Source organism: Haliaeetus albicilla, chromosome W, assembly GCF_947461875.1.
Source record: "Haliaeetus albicilla chromosome W, bHalAlb1.1, whole genome shotgun sequence".
Classification (NCBI taxonomy): domain Eukaryota; kingdom Metazoa; phylum Chordata; class Aves; order Accipitriformes; family Accipitridae; genus Haliaeetus; species Haliaeetus albicilla.
This window is the reverse complement of record NC_091515.1, coordinates 15,838,606-15,860,020: the sequence shown is the minus strand read 5'-3', so window position 1 is coordinate 15,860,020 and position 21,415 is coordinate 15,838,606. Positions and strand designations below refer to the sequence as shown.

The 21,415-nt window shown below is 39.0% G+C and overlaps 1 protein-coding gene across 1 annotated transcript in view; it reads right to left on the bottom strand.

The window, feature by feature from the left end:
- The window catches only part of LOC104319316 (mitogen-activated protein kinase kinase kinase 1), a 97,938-nt gene that overhangs the window by 14,550 nt on the left and 61,973 nt on the right, over positions 1-21,415 (bottom strand). Inside the window, exons 2-11 of the mRNA XM_069775392.1 lie at positions 11,288-11,438; positions 8,782-8,982; positions 7,073-7,273; positions 6,070-6,186; positions 5,370-5,518; positions 2,795-2,916; positions 1,971-2,052; positions 1,659-1,839; positions 586-876; positions 39-160 (exon numbers count right to left, since the gene is read on the bottom strand). Of these exons, the coding sequence (XP_069631493.1) occupies positions 39-160; positions 586-876; positions 1,659-1,839; positions 1,971-2,052; positions 2,795-2,916; positions 5,370-5,518; positions 6,070-6,186; positions 7,073-7,273; positions 8,782-8,982; positions 11,288-11,438 (1,617 nt within the window). The remainder of the gene's footprint in view (positions 1-38; positions 161-585; positions 877-1,658; positions 1,840-1,970; positions 2,053-2,794; positions 2,917-5,369; positions 5,519-6,069; positions 6,187-7,072; positions 7,274-8,781; positions 8,983-11,287; positions 11,439-21,415) is intronic.

Here is a 21,415-nt window from a genome sequence, read left to right as displayed (position 1 = left end):
CAATCCAAAATGAATTTGAAGTTCATGAGACACCATACCTGTTGACATCTGCACATTTAACTAATATTGTCTCTACAACTGGCTTGAGAAGTTGCTGTAGTTTAGTCCTCTCTGCTAAAGTATGACAAGGAGTATATACCAGCATGGCTCTTAAGGTTTTCTAAGAGAAAGGAAAAAACAATACATATGAAATCAAATCGGCTACACAAATTTTATTTTTTTTAAGAGTTGTAAATAGTTCTATATAAATTGCATTCAAAATATCAGTGAAATATTCAAAGAATAAATGGCTTACTATATATTCACTATTAGAATTAGTCATGTATTCTTTGAGATTGGAAAGAATCCGGTCATACAAGTATGTTAACACTTAGCACTGTAGCAAGCATTTCCTTATATTTGACCAGTGGAGTCATGCCATTTCACTCTTACTGAGGATTTTGTTCAACCTGCTTTGAGATGATGGTTAAAAGTCATCAGCGGTGCTCAAAAACAATTATTAGGATTCCTGACTTCATATATCTCCTCCCTTTCAAAAATGAAGTCATTTGGAAATTACTAGAATATGAGTAAACAGCTACTTACTAAAGCAGCAACATACACTTTGTAGACAGGGTCGGCACAGACCATGGACAGCACACCGCAGCAGGATTCTACCACCACATCTCCAGAGATACTGGTCTGAGATGACCCACTAACTGCTCCCAAAGCTCCAGCACTTGTGTTGTTTCCATTGCTACTTCCAGAATTTCCAGTGCTTTCACCATTAGCCAGTAATAGAGCACCACTAACATCATGGGAAAGACGTCTAAGTGCCATCTCTCGTATATTCCAGTTTCGAGAAAACAAGCAGCCAACTAACTCCATTCCAAATACCTGCCAAGGAAAAAGCAACATTACAGGAGTCAAATTGAATAATGCTGCAACTTAAGTACTTAAGAGCAATGAAAAAGAGCAAAGAAATGTTTCTGATGAAAGATCACCTTAAGAAGCCTGACAGTAAAAATGTGCCAGAAGGTAGTGTCTTAAAAAAGATTCTGTGATATCGTTTATGATGTTTCATTTCTAAGTCATCAGTTCTCCAAAAACTCTGCTAAGAGAAGTGGGGGAATGACTGTATGGATTGTTTCATTTGCTCTGAATTTTAATTATTCAGTATGGAATTCGTTTCTAGACATTGATATAAACAACCCTGAAACCAAGGTCCAGCTATACCAGACAAAAGTTACAGCAGACATATAGGCAATACAAGTTCTCCCACTCTTAAGTATGTGATCCCTGCTCAGTTGAACCCACCTCTAGAGGTTATTTAGGTCATTCGGCTCCTGCAACTCAACTTGAGTAACAGTAAGTGCCAACTTTGTATTTATGTGACACCTGCACAACCAAAACTAGAATTAACGATACTACGTTTTATTACATGGACCTTTAATACAAGGCCTGAGATGAAGTCCAAAACTGAAAACCCCAGTGAAAACAAGACTGGAAACCCTTTTCTTCTGATGCAAGTTAAATATAATTCTTTCCAATAATAATCAACCATAAAGCTGATGGGATTCAGAATAAATTTCTGAATTGTTGATTTAACAAATCTAGCAAAACGGTTAAAAAACCAATCTGTTTTTACATTTGAAGCTTCTTTTACAAAGTAAAATTACCTGAATCCATGGCTCAGCTAAATCTTTATAGTCAGAAGGGATCTGCTGGACCCCATAATGAGTAAGGTTAAAATTGCTATCTTGGGTTCTTCTCTGTGATCCAACTGTAGATTGCTGCTGAATTTGTTGATGAACCACATGGAGAACAGAAGAAGAATCCACAGGGCTTGGCAATTCATGACTACAGATTAACAACAAATAACATGGATTAACAAATGAAACATTTACCGAAGTAAATACTTCAGCATATTTAGGAACATCAACTAAGGATCCAGAAACAGATAGTTTGTTATACTCAGACTGAATCCTTACCTAGAGAAATCATGAGATCTCCATTTAGACCTACAAAGAGGACATATAAGTGGCTCTCTGTTTCTTCTGCATTCTTCTGCCCCTGGAACACAGCAACAGGATAATATGTATTTCAGTTTTACAGTGCATAAAACCAGAAGATGGCATTATTATTTTTAAGTTTTACTGAAGAATGTCAGTTTCAGGATAAACACTTCTGAACTGAACCAAACCATGTGCAGAAACCTGACAAATACATGCATTTAAACATTTTTGCATGCAGAAACACTTCAGCTTAGCAATACAATTAATATTAAGTTATGCATTGAAATGCAGTTCTTTTTGTGCCTCAAACATAAGCAATACTTTTGAAAAGGTATTAGAACACGGGAGATGGAATTTTATTTGTTAAAGCAAACTATTTATATACTTTATTTAATGCAGTATATAAAAACATATTCCATAATTCACTATATAATCCTAGTAGATGACTTTCATGCATTCTAATGACAAGTCACAGAGGGGTAAAAGTCTGTTCCTAACTTTGCTCTAATTGGACATGATCTTCTCACTCAGGTAAGAGGCTCAAACCTCTAGCCCTGCAGTTAACTTCTTTCTCAAAGCATTCACAAATCAAGTTGTAATTTGATAACTGATAAATAAGGCATATCAATAGTACCTGAATGATGCCAAACTCTCAGAGAGCTACAATCACTTAAGAGCAGGTTTCTGTTTAACTTTTAAAACAAACAAAAAACCCTACAACACACATACTAAGTTGTAATACTTTTGCATATTTAGAGTCACCAGAACCAGAACTTAACAAGATAAAGACAACAACGTACATATTGACATGCAGTGGTGGTGTAATTTGTTCCTGCAGCCATCTTCACACACAGTTAGGCTCTCTTCATCCAGCATGCCTAACAAACAAATGGGGCACATCTGTTCTTCTTCATCCTTCATACTATAAAAATAAATATTTGTGATTGTAAAAATGGCATATCAGAATTCAGAACAGGCTTTAACAGTGAAAAAGATTAGCTTCCAGTTTGGAACAGTCACTTCCAAATAACTATATGCTATTCATGAATCATTCTCCTAAATCTTGGTCTGAATAAGTGAGCAACCAAATTTTTATAAGCACTGAGTATAGACAACACTTTGTTGAAATGAAAGGCAAGATCACAAAATGCATGACATCTTTTCAAACTAGGTCAGATACCAATTAGAGATTGAAAGGCATTGGGCATTTATTCCCCCCCAAGGCTTCTTTAAACAAACCAATCTTTGCTTTTTTACTTATCCTTTGGTTTTGAAAAACTAAGAAATATTTAGATTTTAAAAGCTACATATGTTTTTTTCCACACTCCTTTCAGAGTATCAAGTCACAAGATAGTCTTTAGCCCGTTATAGAAAACTGTAAATACTATTTGATGAACATATGTAAAACTAAAAAAATTAACAGATAACAGCTACTCAAGAATTTTCTGCCACTGAGAAACAGGTGTAATAGATTCACATGAACACTAATATATCTACATATCACATATAGATTTAAAAACCCCAACATTTTCCCTGTTTTACATGTTGCTTTCATTTTATTTATCCCACCTTAATTTTTAAATGGATATAACCATATATTTTGCCAGAAAAATTATTCTAAACTTAAACAACATGTAATGAAAAACACAGATTTAATCTTCTGTAATATTGTTTAAATGTGCAAAACTCTTACTATTCATAGTAAAAATTTAAGTTATAGTTGGTGTGTGTCTAAAAGTTTGCAGGAACCCTGTATTTGTTCAGCAACAGTATATTTTTAAAATAAAAATAATTTGTATATACATTGTTTCTATACATATATTTGCTTCTATTTTCTTGCAAATGGTTGACACTAATTTTCTCTGTCCTTGAAAAATCCACAAAAAAGCTTACAGTGAAAAATTCAGTTCCACAGCATGTATAGAAACACAAATATTAATTTTAAACTTATTTTTGAAGAATTAGTAGTAAAACAAAAAATAACTGCAAGTCATAGTAATTATCAGAACTGAGTAAACTTATCTCAAATGAATCTGATGCTCAGTGTTCTCCAACACTTATATCATGCAAGATTAGACTCACACAGAATGACAACTTATCTCATTAAACCAGCAATGCTGGGAACTAATCATCAGGTATACTGGCAAACAACTGAAAGAATCTTTCATCCTGTCAAAAATGAGAACTAATGTAGCAAATTTCACAGTCCAATAAAGCCATTCCTATGAAAAAAAAAAAAATAATCTTCCTACGCAAGTTATATAATTAAAGGAACTGGTTTGCCAAATAAACCAACCAGTTAAATACATAATATACTCTGGAACTACTTATGTAATTTATTTACAATGACACAATTTGACAATTTGGAAAAATAATTAAAAGACCATGGGAAATTAAGGTCAAAATCTGTATATCAGAATTATAAACCTATCTGAATATATTCATCTAACTATATGCTTATTATCACAAAGTAACATATCGAGGTACTCCTTAAGTTTCACTTTACACAAAAGAAAGCCTCAGTTTTGGTTGCCCTTCTGTGGTTTGATCTTTCTATAGGATGTCTAGTTCACTCAGTCCACTAACTAATGCATGCACAAATCACTTGTTTAAAAAGTTAACCAATATCTTTTCAAAATAAAGGAAAAGAACAAGCCAAAGCATTCAAATAGAAGTCAGAAAAAAAATATGCTATCAAAGAATCAAACATCACTTAAAATTGATAAGGCATCTTTTAATATGGTATAAACTATAAAAATCATAATAGTTTAATAACTCCCTTAAAACAGTTTCACCACTCACTTTGCATTAAGTGTTTTTTAAAATGTATGCTTAATTAAATATATATAGATATAAAAAACATATTTATTATATATGTTTACACAAACAGTGCATTTACCCAGAAATTTCAGTATATTGTCATAGGCACAAGCATTTCTCCAAAGTAGTACAAAGTTATTAGGACAAGAGGAAAAAAAAAAAAGAAAACCTGTTTCTTCATTTGTCAACATTTGCACAAGTGCTGTATTTGAACAAATGCACAAAAATAAATAAGTTTCCAAAGTTAATATATGCTTCAGTCTTGCAGATGATCACTTACATTTCTAGAGTTTGTTTCCCAAATTCATAGAGTCAAAAAAATTCTTTCTACAACTCTACTTAACATTTTTCAAACAGAAGGTATAAAGCAAATATGCCCACTTGGTATGACTGTGACTAATGTATGCTTGACTCTTGATTGTTTGCAAATACAGAAACTTAACATGGCTTGAAATGAAAGCAGCTTTGAACAGAACGAATGTAGGTGATTCTAAACCTTGAAAATTAGAAAAAGCTACAGAATAAAGCTTTTAATTCCTTTAGAAAAATACTAACCTGTTTTCTGAACTAGATGTAGAAGTACTAGATGATGACAATGTATGAGAATTTGACATGCGTGAGACAAACTTCTGGATGGTGTTACGAGATGGAGCTTTGATCCTCGAGCTACGCCTACTGTGATATTTCTGGAACAAACTCTCAACCTAACATCAGAAAAAGACAGCAACAGTCATATTTATGCTATGAATAGCTTGTAATTAAAGGTAATATTACTGAAGCTTAACTACTGCTAAGAAAGATCTATTCACCTTCACAATAACACATTAGCAGTAGCAGCAGCAGCAGCAGGAATTTCAGAAATCTTACTAATAAATAGATCACAAGAAACTTTACAACAAAAACCTATTTGCTTATTAAAAATAATAGCTTTAAGTATACACAGTTACTTCTGAAGATCCATGTTCTGTTTACCTTTCAGCTAATCAGAGATATACAAATTTGAGTAGAAAATCCAAGATTTGAATCACTCGCTAAACTACAGCTCTCTACTAATTCTTTTAGTTATGCCTTTTATTTGCAGATTTTTTTTTCTACTTGCAGAGCTCTTGAACCCAAATTAAAGGTTTTAATTAAAAACATATATTCTTGTTGCTTTGAAATGCAGCAGTTCTCAGCATTTTTAAGATAACGTCCTAAAGACTTTTATCTAGAATGTATTTTAGATCTGCCATTAGGTCTATTAGAAATCTATTACCTCAAAGTTCTTCAGCGTCTTTCTCCAGAGCACTGGGTCTGAGGGTTTAAGCTGGAAGACCCGCAACATAACAAACAGCAGATGAATACAAAATGTCCCACGGCCACAGCTACAAGTCTGCAAAGAAAAGTATATGCTAGGGCTCTACTGAATTGATAATTACATAGATCATTAAGTGCATCATGGAGACATATACTAGTCTGTCATCATGTGTCCCCCCCTTCAAAAAAGTAGTAGTTAATGCAAAATATTTCATATATAGACATAAATATCTTCTTGCACGGCCTTACAGAAAATGTGAATCCCCAAAACATTATTCAGGAATATGTATGGAAAAGCAGACAATTATAACACCAGTTTTCTCTTGACATTTTTTCCCCTTTTTTATTTTTTAAAAGCTGAAGCTCTTGCTACACTTCACACTAGAAGGAATTCATGCATATAAACATCATATACCCATAACATGACAACAATCAAACTTAAATGAGATGCTTCTGTTTACTTAAAAACCTAAATGTTCCCCAACACAGCATCACAGCAGTACTGTGCAAGTATCTGAAAAGAACCTCACTATGGGTATTAATGAAATTATCACACCATTAAAGGAACTGTCATGTGCTTGTCATTTGTATATCCCATGAATAGAAGAAATATAGTGCTTCAGAGTGCGAAACTAGGAAAATGAAGTGGCCAAATTATAGCTAAAAATACTTAAGATATATAATTAAGAGCCACTTCTAGGAATGAGAAATATACAGAACATTAGTAATTACTTCCCAGAGTCTTTTTTTTTTAAAGATAAACTCTAGACAAAACTAATACTTGTTACATATTTGAAAAAATACAAGCTGATAATTATATGCAGATTACATCTTTTAAACATTACTTTATAGAACCGTTAGCAAGGGTTGGCAACTAACTTGATCTAATTTGGTTTTGTACAGTTTTCCAAGATTAACTATATATTAATAAAAGCTACAAACAACACAAAAACATTCTCTACCTGAGGCCCAATAAACACTCTGTATTTATTATCAGGGCTGTCTCCTCCAATTAAGAAAGAGTTGGGTCCTATCTGCTGCAGCAGGTACAGCCTGGCTCGCATAACTTTGTTGACACGACGATTTGTTTCCTCGGGGCCGTATGGAGAGAAGCCATCTGGAGATGGGGCTCGTCGAGGTGGTGTTATTCGTCCACTCTGAAACTACATAAGCAGCTCCATCATGAGCATTTCCAGGACAATAGCAAGTTTAATTATGTATTTTTTCCCCCAATGACATAGAATAAGAGAGTCCACAAAACCTGAAGAAACTATAATCTGCTTAGACTATATGAATTTAAAATGATTAATTTTCTTCCATGCCCAGAACTCAAGGGCAGAAGAGAGTTGGGGGTGGGGGGTGTCTGGGGTGTGTGTGTGTGTGAGGTGCATCCAGTCAACAATCCTATCCTCAAGGGAATATATCTGCCTGGAGAACTGACATGCAAGACGGGGGGGGGGGGGGGGGGGGGGGGGGGGGGGGGAACAACCCTCCACCACATGTGACAGACTGAAAGAGTTAATGTCTCAAACACTGTGGTGGGGCAAGTTCTGCATAACAACAGGGTGTGGAGGGCATGCTGGAGGGTGTGCAATTCCATGTTCTGATATGCTGAGCAGGGCAGCTCACCATATATGGCCAGAGGTCAAACAACGGTCATGCCTGCAGGGAGGGAGAAGTTACTTCCCAAACGACCCCCAAGCCCACCGAACCATTTCCCTGAAGGTTCTGAAAGCACGAACTGTGCCTGACACCTAATTAGCCTAATGAGTTTGAGTGCCCGCCCAAAGGAGGGGCAAGGAGATTATAAAAGGACACAAACTGAAACCCCACATGCGCACGCCCACCGGAACTGGACCTCTAGAGTGGCTGGACCAATGCTGGATCCAGGACTGGTGAAATCTTTCTCTTTTCTCTTTCTCTCTTTTTTTCATAATCCCTACACCTTATCCCTTTAGACATAAACTGTTGACTAAGTCTGGGACTAGGAGTGGATCCAGCCACCCCTAAGCTCCTCTCTGAGAAGGAGTCTAAAAAGCAAGGGGGTCCACTCTGAACCTCATGACTCAATGGAAGGGCTCTCCTTATTGTCTTCCCTGAACTGATCCCCAAATAAGCAAGGCTTGTAGTATATGTTTAGTGATGCATGGTTAGCACGTTACATGGTTTACTGACATGGTATCATGTCAATTCTTGTTGTGAGTGAATAAAAGTTGAGTTTTGTGAGTTAAAGGATCCCTGGTGTTGTTTCACCTTAATCCTGACCTGGGAATCAGCAAACCTGAGTCGTCGTCCTGAGAAATTGGGACATGACATACCACAAACAAAAAAGCAAAAAAACCAAAAAACAAATTCCTGGCACCTCTTCATGCAAATCAAGCTAAGAGAACATACATGTCTTCACAACTGAGTACCTATATTTCTTAATTTATTTCCTACAAATAAAAATTGAAAGCAGGACTGAATTAAGAAAACACACACCTAAGAGCACACGTAAGAGAAGTGTAACGAGGAGATATGCTCTGCAAATCTCACTCAAGTGATATCCTGTCATAACCCCTTTATATCAGCATCTTGCCTACCCAGGAAAGATTAGATACCAATTGCCTCTCTAAGCAAAAGATTGCAGTATATAGCCAAATTAAAAATTACATCACAGCTTGCAACTTACAGGCACTGGAGATACCCTTTTTCTTCTAACACCCGGCGATTCAGATTTAACAGTCCTAGAGGATGATGAAGAGCTACTAGAAGGACTACGTCTTCCTTTCTGACTAGGTGAAGAAGCAGTGCTTTGTCCTTCAGCCCGAGGCTCTATAGAGAGTTTGCTCATTTCTGATCCATCTCCTTTCCCAGGGATAGGTTTCACCACCTTACAGGAATTAAACCATGTGTTAGAATTACAAATTGATCATTTTACATTAAACCAAAACATTAATCAAAACTTATTTTGCTAGCATTATAATTAAGCCATTATTTAGACATCCAAAGTTTGCATATTCCTCAGGTTCTAATATTAACATCTAATAGGGGCTAGCTTGTTAATCTATACACAACACAAAAGCAAGAACCTTTCTTCCTGTCCATTTGTGCCACTTATGTTAGAGTTGTGGCAACAACTGATTTGTTTCTCAAAGTGCTTCTGTAATTGTCATTCATGTTATCTCAGAGGACAGCAATTCTCCCATTTGGATAGTAGGAACCAAAAGAATTTTTTTTCCTACAAGCATTATCTGCTTATTTAAGAACTATAAACTTGGATCCATCTGTTACATACAGTAAGTATTAGTTGATAAATACTAGGATTGCTATTTCTACAGCACAATATGAACACTTGCTGCAAAGTAAAATTACTTTAAACCTGGAGGCAATACAGCAAAATTAAGGTGTGCTGTGCCCTATAAGAACCACAGCCAGCTTTTCTGCCTGCAATACAAGTAAAACAGCTACACTGCATCTGGTATCTGAGCAAATCACTGTGCACAGTGCTGCACTACCTGAATATACACATGTGCTCAAGAAGAGTGAGCACATACACTTCTAATACAGTGCTTTGTTGCATAAACACTGAATTTTGACACTGAGATATTTCAAGACAACTTTCAGCTGCCTGCCCCTTAGACCTACATAATGCATGAGAAGAGTAAGTCCCCATGGAATCAAATTAAAATGTCACGGCAGGCAGTCAGTTCTACATTTCTCCATGTCTTAGAGGCTTGACTCAAAGCCAGAGGGAAGCTCCACATAACACTTCAGATTAACAGAGCAGACCTCTCCTAGAAAGACTGCAGAGGTCTCTGATTTAAGTAAAAAAATGGAAGGGGCTTTCTCTGCTCAGAGTATGAGAAGGAAGAGACATCCAGCCTTAGTGCCTTTCTACCTGATGATTTGGACTGCATCCACAAGGTCAAATGCTATTTTAAACTGAAGCATTTAACTCATCCAGCTGAAGCTGTTCCACTATCCAGAAATGCATTTCAGTTTCAGCAGGCTACAGGCAGGGAGAAGAGGACAACGAGGAGGTTGTAGCCTAGCAGTTAGGCACTGCCCAAGAGAGGCAAGACCTGTGTTTACAGCCTTGATCCAAGCATTGCTTGTTTTACTTTAAGAAGTCACCATATTGAATGTATACTTCTTGCAAACCTGAACTTTTCAGAAACCTTTGTTGTTGTTGTTTTAAAATATATTGCTATCTGATTATGAAAATGAACAGGATAAAGGAAAAGTATGAAAAGCAATGCAGGCTTTTTTTTTTTCTTCCTACTGATTATTGTAATGCTTTTTTTCTTTCCTGGAAGGTCAAAATGCAAATTCATGTGCCTATGGACAAGTTACAGTTATCAGTTGCTAGTGCTTGAAAAAGTTTAAATGTAAAATGGTAGTAACTGAGAATCTGGAGTATCAAAAGTTGTATTAAAAACCCAGAAACCTCAAAGGAAGTGGGCTGAGCAGGGAACCATAATTTCAAGCTATGCAGTAACCAAGATGCATTTAAAAATTTTTTCAAGTAAGAACTGTTTTGTGTTATTTGAGGTATTGCTTTTTTGGTGCACTTTAAATATTTTCAATGTTCTCATGACAGAAAGTTACCAACATAACCCTTATTTCTGTTCTAGAAAAGCTGCCCCCCAAACACCTGTTTACTGCATCAGATGATCTTAGCTTTAAATTAGCACTCCCATCAAGTGTTACACAAGAGTCACATTGACCAATGCGGCTGCACTTATACATAACTAATTGCTATTAATTAACCAGCATTATACCGAATAGTGTTAGAATCATAACTGTGTTTAATAAGTTTTCAGTTTGATCTGTCTGAAATTTCTTAAAATTACTTCTGAGCCATTTATACAAAAGCTTTTTATCTAATGAACAAGAGCTACTTTTGCTGTTGACATTAGAGGGCAGTGTTGCCACAGCAGTATTTTATACTACACAATCAGCAGCACAGCAATATGCTTTTCTTTTTTTAAAATAAAGCTTAATAAATGCATACACTTCAGAAAGTCAGCCACAATTTCCTGTTAAACAGTTCATTAAAAAAAAATGAACAAGAGGATCAAAATTAAGAGTCTGCAAATTGTTAACGATAAAGAGGTTTCTAAAATAAAGAAATTTAAGGGATTTTTATTTGTAATAGTTGTCACAGATATTGCCCTTACTTCCATGCCACTTACCACAGGGCCTCTCCTGCTTCGTCTTTCCAGCCATTCATGTTTCCAGGCTGGCATACACATTGCCTTGAGTTTCTCCCTGATCATATGCTCTTCTGGGCGGTCATCCATCTTCTGCAACCCCCTGAGGGTTTCTCTATTCTCCATGTCACAACTACAGCAAAGAAAAAAAATATTATAGTCAGATACAATTATTTTTGGTTAAGGTATAATACTACAGCATTCTTAAGCTTTGTGCCATCCTGTTATCCCTCTCCTTACAATGCAGCTACTAAAACGTTACTTCCAACTGACTGCAGCAAGTCTTTCAAGAGTTACAACTAATTTGCTAGTCTGCAGTTCACAGCATACCTGTTTTGAGGGGTATTTCTTTAAAATGTACGTATTGCTTGTAACATTGGACATCCAGTAAAGAGGAATTTCTTGGCAAATATTAAACCAATACAAAAATTACCCTGTATGTCATGTCATCCACCAAAAGTTTCAGAAGTGTTGTGATGGTTCATGCATGCATTGGCAATTCAAATCTTGCAATCTCTATTTTAAAACAATTTACAAAATGAATATAAATTAATGGTGAAAAGTTTCCATCTTCATAGGATGCATAAGCATGGAGCTATGTATTTAGTGCCTCTTCCTATACATGAACTTTTCCTAAAAAAAGATGACTTGTAAACTAATACACAGTATGCTTAAACTAGACACAGAAATAATGAAAGTAAGGCTAGTGTCCTTGAGAATTGCTTTCTGAGTGACTGATGACTCAAAAACACTTCAAGTCAGCTATAATTATAGCAAAACTCACACCAAGTTTATATCTGTAAAATAAAAGTATAATCTATCTGGGCTTGTGCTTTTTTGACCTACAGCAAAGTAGTTGCCTGTGATTTCTGGCAATAACAAAGCAGCAGAAAATTCTGTCAGACACTGAAAACCAAATATGAACAGTCTGGAAGATTTCCTGATTCTGTTGAATTATCTGCTAAATCACCAAGAAAACCACATTCTTGAGCAGCAGTACATGATCCCCTTCCATCTTCTTGAAGTTAGCCGTCTTTAAAAATAAGCAAGCTTGATTAAGCCAACTCTCTGAATAAAATTTTGTTTCAAAAATAAAATCACAACTTCAAGTGCAAGATAAGGCTATATAATAATTTAGTCACAATGAGAAGCAGTTGCATATTTACATCCACTGCTTTCATGCATACAGTCTTCAACTTCTAAAACTTTTAGCTATATAGTTAAAACTATGTTTATGTACTGTATGATGACCTACAACATATTCCCTACAACATTCACTGCAATAAATGTTAAAATTACAATGCATTACTAAAGTTCATTTATCACAAATCTCTACTTAGAAAAATGAGTTTTCACTAGTCAGAAGGAGTAGTTGTGTTATTTTTTTTCTCTCATTGTAGACACAAAGGAAACAAAGCATTCTGAGACAGGAAATAACTCTTCCTGTTCAGTGCTGAAACATAATAAGCAGATGGATATTGTAAACAAAATTCATTTTCTTTCAAGCAACATCTAAACCTACTGTTAATAACCAAATTTAGACACTGAACTGTGTCTAGCAATTAAAGACTTATAAATATTTATAAATAGAAAAACAATCCACCAAAGAATGAATGTTTTTTTCAGAATTTAAGCATTAATGCTTGCTTAACTTCAAAACTAATGCAAGTGACAAGTTATTTTTGTCCCAACACTGAATTTCATACTATTGCTTTCTAGAAAGAGACAAAAAACTAGTGATTCTTCGTGAAAAACAAAGACATTACAGCAGCAGGTAGAGTCCAAATGGAGAACATGCCTAAAAGCTTAAAATAAGGGAAAAAAAGCACCCTATTGTCTAAAAAGGGCTGATTTTACATTTTTTCCTCAATCAAAAAAAAAATCAGTTCAAAGACAAAAATCTTTGTCTGCATAAGAACAGTACAGCTCCAAAATAATATAGCTGCAAGTTAAAAATACAGAGTTACTCTGGTTTTTATATTAGTTATTCCATGGCATGAACCATCTGAGTTGCATGAATACTTTGTATATAAGACAGAAAACACTATCCCAGCAGTGAAAGAATGACACAGTATTTCATTTGTTCATATAACCATGATTAACTTCCCAACTGATATAAAAAAAGTCTTTTAGAGGCCCTTGGACTTGAATTCATGAACAATGCAATATGACAGTGGAGGCTTCACTATCTGTACTTGTTCTCTAAAAAGCAGAAGCAACTATCTTCCTCTCATATGACAACTAAACTGATCTACTCTTGCCTGCACAAAGAACTCTTGTGCTTTTCCTCCACGCAGGTGGGAAAGACCAACCGAGTCTGAAAGCTTTTGCTCAGTAAACTAGTTATCTTTTTGCAGAATTTAGTTATTGTGTGTATTTTTATAGAACACAGTTTCTGAAGTGTTCAAAAAACCTTCCTATTTTAACTCAAGCTTGGCTAAAACTATAGTTTACTAAATATTCTTATACTATCAGATCTGTGGAAAAAATATTTTTCCTGTGAATGCACAAAGTTTCCTGCATACTGCAGGACATCCTCATTTTGTAGCCTAAACCTACAGGTTTTGTTTATTTTTTTAATCTAAAGCAAAACACCTCATCTATTCTAGTCAAACTGAAGTTTGCCTACATGACAACAGCTGGGTTGCCAGTCCCCATATCACTGTACCTCAGCACACAAATAAAAAATAATAAACCCAGAGTGTACTCCACTGAGGAGTTGATCCTGCTCTGATCCTGATATTCATACAGCAAAAGCTATTCCTGAGTCAAGGTAACAATGTGCTTAAGTGACTGCCATGTGGTACTTTATTTGAACAGCAATGGCACAGCTAAGAAGTGGGCCAAAAGAAAAAAAAAATCTCAGGGAATGTGCTAGCTTGGACCAGGGAGCCTGACATTTCTCAAAATCCCACCCTTCTGCTTTATCAGGAAGCAAGGATTTTGCTCTTAAATGTTTCAGCTTTTCATGAATCAAGCAAAAAGGATACATGGCATTTTTCCAGATAAAATTTAACTTTTAAACTCCCCCCCCCCAAGGCAGCATTAAGAATCTTTTAAATTCTTTTTATTATTAGTTTTAAACCATCAGACATCAGGTCGCGTATTACTAATCAAGAAATTCTGAAGAAATGGATCCAAATTGTAATTCTAAAGTACTGAGCAAGCTCAATAGTGTGATGATTACTGTTTTTAAATGAATAATCTTAGTGGTCTCCACATTAGTAATTGCATTGTTCACTTTGAATTATTTGCTTTCGTGAACTATAAAACTAAATATACTAGAATTAATGTACTGCATGGTAACAGTCTAATGCAACATCTTGTGCAACACAGAAGGCAAAACTTTGTCCTTTGCTTCTGTGTCTTAATTTTGAAGACTTGCAAACAGTAATTGAACAGCTAGATTATTAACAACTGATTCTCTATGAATCAACGATTCAATATTTTAAAACAAGGTATGCAATACACATGTTATTTAGCAAAGTATCGTGAAATATACAAGCAAGTCTTATTTCTAATGGCTCAGTGAATTTAATACTAATTCTCCGCAAGTATTTTTCTTACAAAGGGCATATAACAGTATATGAAAGATGAATAGTAGCTCCAATCCATTTTCCTGTGCTTCTCAATGTTTAGAAACAGATGTCTTTGCTTCTCTATCTTATTTGGGCAAACAGCTTTATCCAATAGCCGCACTGGACCAGATTTTATTAGCAATAGAAAAACAGGAAAAAGGCAAGTTCTGAAATAGGGGAGAGTCAATTTACCAAGAAAAGGAAAGCTCTGTCTGAAATATCCACAAATATTCAATCGTCTGGAGGAAAAAAGTTATTAGCTGCTAAGTAATTTTTTTTTTTTTTAAACATTTGTCTGAAGCAAAGGTAACTTGCATACCAGCAGTGGTCAAAACATGGGTGACCACAGAACATACTCATGAACAAAAGTGGTCACACAGCAGCTCTATCAGAACAATGCGCTTAACAACAACAGGTTGTGAGAAGAGCAGCCCAGGGTTTAATGAAAAAGCACTGTATGAGAAATAAAGAATATGGGAGAAATTATATATTTTGCCCACTGCAAATGCCATATATGGTGACAATCAAAACCGGGGGCGAGCTTAGATGGGATGTACAGAGCTCATTTTGGAGACAGTAAGCTAGAATTAAGAATATTGGTACCCAGCTACATGCAACCCAACCCTCAACAGGTCCCAAGAACGGTGGGCTAGTCCAGCTGGACTGGAGGAATGCTAGGAGAAGAGTTCAACATGGGGAGCAGTGACAAAAAAAAAGTTAGCCATTTGTCCTGGTTTAACCCTAGCCAGCAACTAAGCACCATGCAGCCGATCACTCACTCCCCCCAGCACCCAGTGGGATGGGGGATAAAATCGGGAAAAGAAGTAAAACTCCTGGGTTGAGATAAGAACGGTTTAATAGAACAGAAAAGAAGAAACTAATAATGATAATGATAACACTAATAAAATGACAACAGTAGTAATAAAAGGATTGGAATGTACAAAATGATGCGCAGTGCAATTGCTCACCACCCGCCGACCGACACCCAGCTAGTCCCCGAGCGGCGATTCCCCACCCCACTTCCCAGTTCCTATACTAAATGGGACGTCACATGGTATGGAATACCCTGTTGGCCACTTTGGGTCAGCTGCCCTGGCTGTGTCCCCTCCCAACTTCTTGTGCCCCCCCCAGCTTTCTCGCTGGCTGGGCATGAGAAGCTGAGAAATCCTTGACTTTAGACTAAACACTAATGAGCAACAACTGAAAACATCAGTGTTATCAACATTCTTCTCATATCTAGCTCAAAAACATAGCACTCTACCAGCTGCTAGGAAGACAGTTAACTCTATCCCAGCTGAAACCAGGACAGTATCCACCCCTCATTCTATACCATTGACGCCATGCTCAGTTCCCATACCTTTAGTTACATCCTGGTCAATCATCATCACCTTTCCATCCCTTTAAGACATATGAACAATGAGATATATATATAGATATATATATATGTATACACACACACAGATATCATTCCTTTAGTTCATGGGTTATGTTCATAAAATGTTCGTTAAGTTCATTTAGTTTCTGACTCTGGGCTCCATCTGTCATACCAGTCTTTCTGGGCAGGAGGGATGGTGCAAAGTCTGCTCAGTTGGCAGAGCAGGATTGCGTTTCAGTGCGGTGCGGTGAGTGGGTGACATTGGATGCAGCAGGAGGATGGTGTGCACCGTGGGATTGTTGCATGCTGGAGTCAGTTTTGCTTCCATCACTACTGCGCTTTGCTCAGTTTTATCACAGTTCATTCTTGCTTGATCTAAGTGATTCTTACTGTAGTACTATGGATACAGCATACAACAAGTATAGTAATGATAACATAGAGTAGCAGGGTTATATAGCAACTAATATCATACAGTTTAATTCTGGCCATTCTCACCTAAAATCAAATCCCCTTGAGGCACACATCGGACTTCCCCATCTTGTCGCATCACCCACCAAGTGCACCCAGGCCCTTGAGCAAAAGCAATCCCACGAATGGGTTTGTCTTTGCCTGAGGCAGGAGTAACCCAGACTGTCTTCCCTAACGTATTTCTATGCACACTACAGGGACTTTATCCCCTTCTACAGTACTTAAAAATTCTGACTGGGCAGTGCCACTCCGATTGGCAGATCCTCTGGTGTTGACTAACCAGGTGGCTTTTGCTAAATGTGTATCCCAATGTTTGAAAGTTCCACCCCCCATTGCTCTCAATGTAGTCTTTAACAGTCCATTGTATCGCTCAATTTTCCCAGAGGCTGGTGCATGATAGGGGATATGATACACCCTCTCAATGCCATGCTCTTTGGCCCAGGTGTCTATGAGGTTGTTTCGGAAATGAGTCCCGTTGTCTGACTCAATTCTTTTCGGGGTGTCATGTCGCCACAAGACCTGCTTTTTAAGGCCCAGGATAGTGTTCCGGGCAGTGGCATGGGGTACAGAATATGTTTCCAGCCATCCAGTGGTTGCTTCCACCATTGTAAGCACATGGCGCTTGCCTTGGCGAGTTTGTGGGAGTGTGATATAGTCAATCTGCCAGGCTTCCCCATATTTATATTTCAGCCATCACCCTCCATACCACAGGGGCTTTAACTGCTTGCCTTGCTTAATTGCAGCATGTTGCACACTGATGGATAACCTGCATGATAGTGTCCATGGTCAGGTCCACCCCTCGATCTCGAGCCCATCTATATGTTGCATCTCTTCCCTGATGGCCTGAAGTATCATGGGCCCACTAAGCCATAAATAACTCACCCTTATGTTGCCAGTCCAGGTCCACCTGAGCCACTTCAATCTTGGCAGCCTGATCCACCTGTTGGTTATTTTGATGTTCTTCAGTGGCCCAACTCTTGGGTACATGAGCATCTACATGACGTACTTTTACAACCAGATTTTCTAACCGGGACACAATATCTTGCCACAGTACGGCAGCCCAAATGGGTTTGCCTCTGTACTGCCAGTTGCTCTGCTTCCATTGCTGTAACCACCCCCACAGGGCATTTGCCACCATCCATGAGTCAGTATAGAGATAGAGCACTGACCACTTCTCTCTTTCAGCATTATCTAATGCTAGCTGGATGGCTTTCACCTCTGCAAACTGACTCGATTCACCTTCTCCTCCAGCAGTTTCTACACTTGTCATGTAGGACTCCATACAGCAGCCTTCCACATCCGATGCTTTCCCACAATGCGACAGGACCCGTCAGTGAACAGGGCATATTGCCTCTCATTTTCTGGCAGTTTATTATACAGCGGGGCTTCTTCAGCACGTGCCACCTCCTCCTCTGGCGACATTCCAAAATCTTTGCCTTCTGGCCAGTCCATGATCACTTCCACAATTCCTGGGCGACTGGGGTTTCCTATGCGAGCCCATTGTGTGATCAGTGCAATGCACTTACTCCACGTGGCATCAGTTGCATGATGTGTAGAGGAGACCCTCCCTTTGAACATCCAGCCCAGCACTGGCAGTCGGGGTGCTAAGAGGAGCTGTGTTTCAGTACCAACCACTTCTGAGGCAGCTCGAACTCCTTCATATGCTGCCAATATCTCTTTTTCAGTTGGAGTAGAGCGAGCCTCGATATCCTCGATATCCTCGACTCCAAAACCCCAGGGGTCGGCCTTGGGTCTCCCCAGGTGCTTTCTGCCAGAGGCTCCAGGTGGGGCCATTCTCCCCAGCTGCAGTATAGAGCACATTTTTAATATCTTGTCCTGTCCGGACTGGTACAAGGGCTACGGCATGAACAATCTCCCGCTTAATTTGTTCAAAGGCTTGTTGTTGCTCAGGCCCCCATTTAAAATCATTCTTCTTCCTGGTCACTTGATAGAGAGGGCTTACAATCAGACTGTAATTTGGAATATGCATTCTCCAAAAATCCACGACACCTAAGAAGGCCTGTGTTTCCTGTTTATTAGTCGGTGGAGACATAGCTGCTATTTTGTTAATCACGTCCATTGGGATCTGACGACATCCATCTTGCCATTTTATTCCCAAAAACTGGATCTCCTGTGCAGGTCCCTTGACCTTACTTTCTTTTATGGCAAAACCGGCTTTCAGAAGGATTTGGATTATTTTCTTCCCTTTCTCAAAGACTTCTTCTGCCGTGTTGCCCCATACGATGATGTCATCAATGTATTGCAGGTGTTCCGGAGCTTCACCTTTTTCCAGTGCAGTCTGGATTAGTCCATGGCAAATGGTGGGGCTGTGTTTCCACCCTTGGGGCAATCGATTCCAAGTGTACTGGACACCCATCCAAGTAATAGCAAATTGTGGACAACACTCTGCTGCCAGAGGGACTGAGAAAAACGCATTAGCAATGTCAAATGTGGCGTACCATTTGGCTGCCTTTGACTCTAGTTCGTATTGAAGTTCTAGCATATCTGAACAGCAACACTCAGTGGTGGTGTGACTGCATTCAGGCCTCGATAGTCAACTGTTAGTCTCCACTCCCCATTAGACTTTCGCACTGGCCATATGGGACTATTAAAGGGTGAGCAAGTTTTGCTGATCACTCCTTGGCTCTCCAGTTGGCGAATCAACTTGTGGATGGGAATCAGAGAGTCTCGGTTGGTGCGATATTACCGCCGGTGCACCGTCGTGGTAGCAATTGGCACCTGTTGTTCTTCAACCTTCAGCAACCCCACAATCGAAGGGTCTTGAGAGAGACCCAGCAGGGTACACAGCTGTTCAGTGCCCTCCATCTCCAAGGCAGGTCTACCAAAAGCCCATCGGTACCCCTTTGGGTCCTTAAAATACCCTCTCCTGAGATAGTCTATGCCACGGATGCACGGAGCCTCTGGACCAGTCACAATGGGGTGTTTCTACCATTCATTTCCTGTTAGGCTTACTTCAGCCTTCAATACAGTTAACTCTTGGGATCCCCCTGTCACACCAGAAATACAGATGGGTTCTGCCCCTTTATAACTTGATGGCATTAGAGTGCACTGTGCACCGGTGTCTACTAGAGCCTTGTACTCCTGTGGGTCTGACGTGCCAGGCCATCGAATCCACACGGTCCAATAGACCTGGTTATCCCTTTCCTCCACCTGGCTGGAGGCAGGGCCCCTCTAATTCTGGTCAGAGTGTCCAGTATTCACTGCTCGTAAAATTGGCTCAGAAGTCCCTTCAAGAGGATCAGAAATAAGATCAGCCCTTCTACTCTGTTTGGAAACTGGAGAGGCATTTTTCCTGGTAGAATCCCCTTTTGTGGTGGTTTTTCCTCGCAGCTCACGTACCCGTGCATTTAGGACTGAGGTAGGTTTTCCATCCCATTTCCTCATGTCCTCTCCATGATCACATAGGTAAAACCACAGGGCACCTCGCGGTGTGTACCTTCTGTATTCTCTCTCTTGGGCAGAGGAACGCTCACTCCTAATAGCTGAGACATTGGTCCTTAGAAGTGGGGAATAGGACATATCCTCTTTGATTTGTTGGACATCCTGGGACAGCTTCTCCACAGCCGAAATGCAGGCTTGTAGGGAGGAGGAGAGATTTTCTTCATATTGACGGAGTTGGCGAGCCACTTCCTCCACTGTTGGTGCCTCTTTGTCTTTCCAGGACATTATTGCCAATGTGTTGGCATAGGACGATGGTGCGCTCCATACAAACTTCTGCCACATGGGTCGTGTACATTGGACTTCGTCTGGATCTTTGGGTAATTGTGGGTTGTCCGGGTCATAATGAATCATCTCTAGCACAGCTAATTCCCTCAGATATTGGATACCTCTTTCCATGGTGGTCCCCTTGCCTGATTGACATATAACATCTTCCTTGAAGGGGTACCTTTCCTTCACACTTGACAGGAGTCGCCTCCAGAGGCTGAGGGCTTGTGTCCCTCTTCCAATTGCCTTGTCAATGCCACCTTCCCTGGCAAGCGATCCCAGCTGCTTGGCTTCCCTACCTTCTAATTCCAAGCTATTAGCCCCATTGTCCCAGCATTGGAGGAGCCAGGTGATAATATGCTCACCTATACGGTGGCTGAAATCTTTTCGCATATTCCGCAGCTCACTCAAGGATAGGGACTGGGTTTTTACCTCTGGTTCTGCCTCTTCCTCCTGTTTTCGTGATGACCCTGGTTTGCCTTCATCCTTCGCTAAGCGAACTGATTTTTTTGTATATTTCTTTTTCTGTACGGGGGCAACTGATACTGGTGCAGGTTGGTCCACTGGTTCAGTTGCAGTACCGCTCTCTGGGTCTTGGATAACTGCAGTGTATGTTGCCATGGTTTGGGTAGCTGCTGTGCTCATTGCTGGGGCTGGAGGGACCTCAGTGCCCGTTGCCGAGGTTTGAGTAGCTGCCGTGCGCATTGCCGGGGCTGGAGGGTCTGCAGTGCCTGTTGCTGAGGTTTGGGTAGCCACGGTGCTCGTCGCTGGAGCTGTAGGGGCCGCGGCCCCCATTGCTGAGATTTGGGTGACCACAGTGCTCATCGTTTTGTTGTTAGGTCTAGAGACCTTCTCTTCCCCTTGAGGGTATACTGAGTGGTGTCGAAATATTTTACTAGTTCTTCTGGATTCTGCACTTGTTCAGGGGTGACGTTCCAAAACATTGGAGGTGCCCACTTTTCT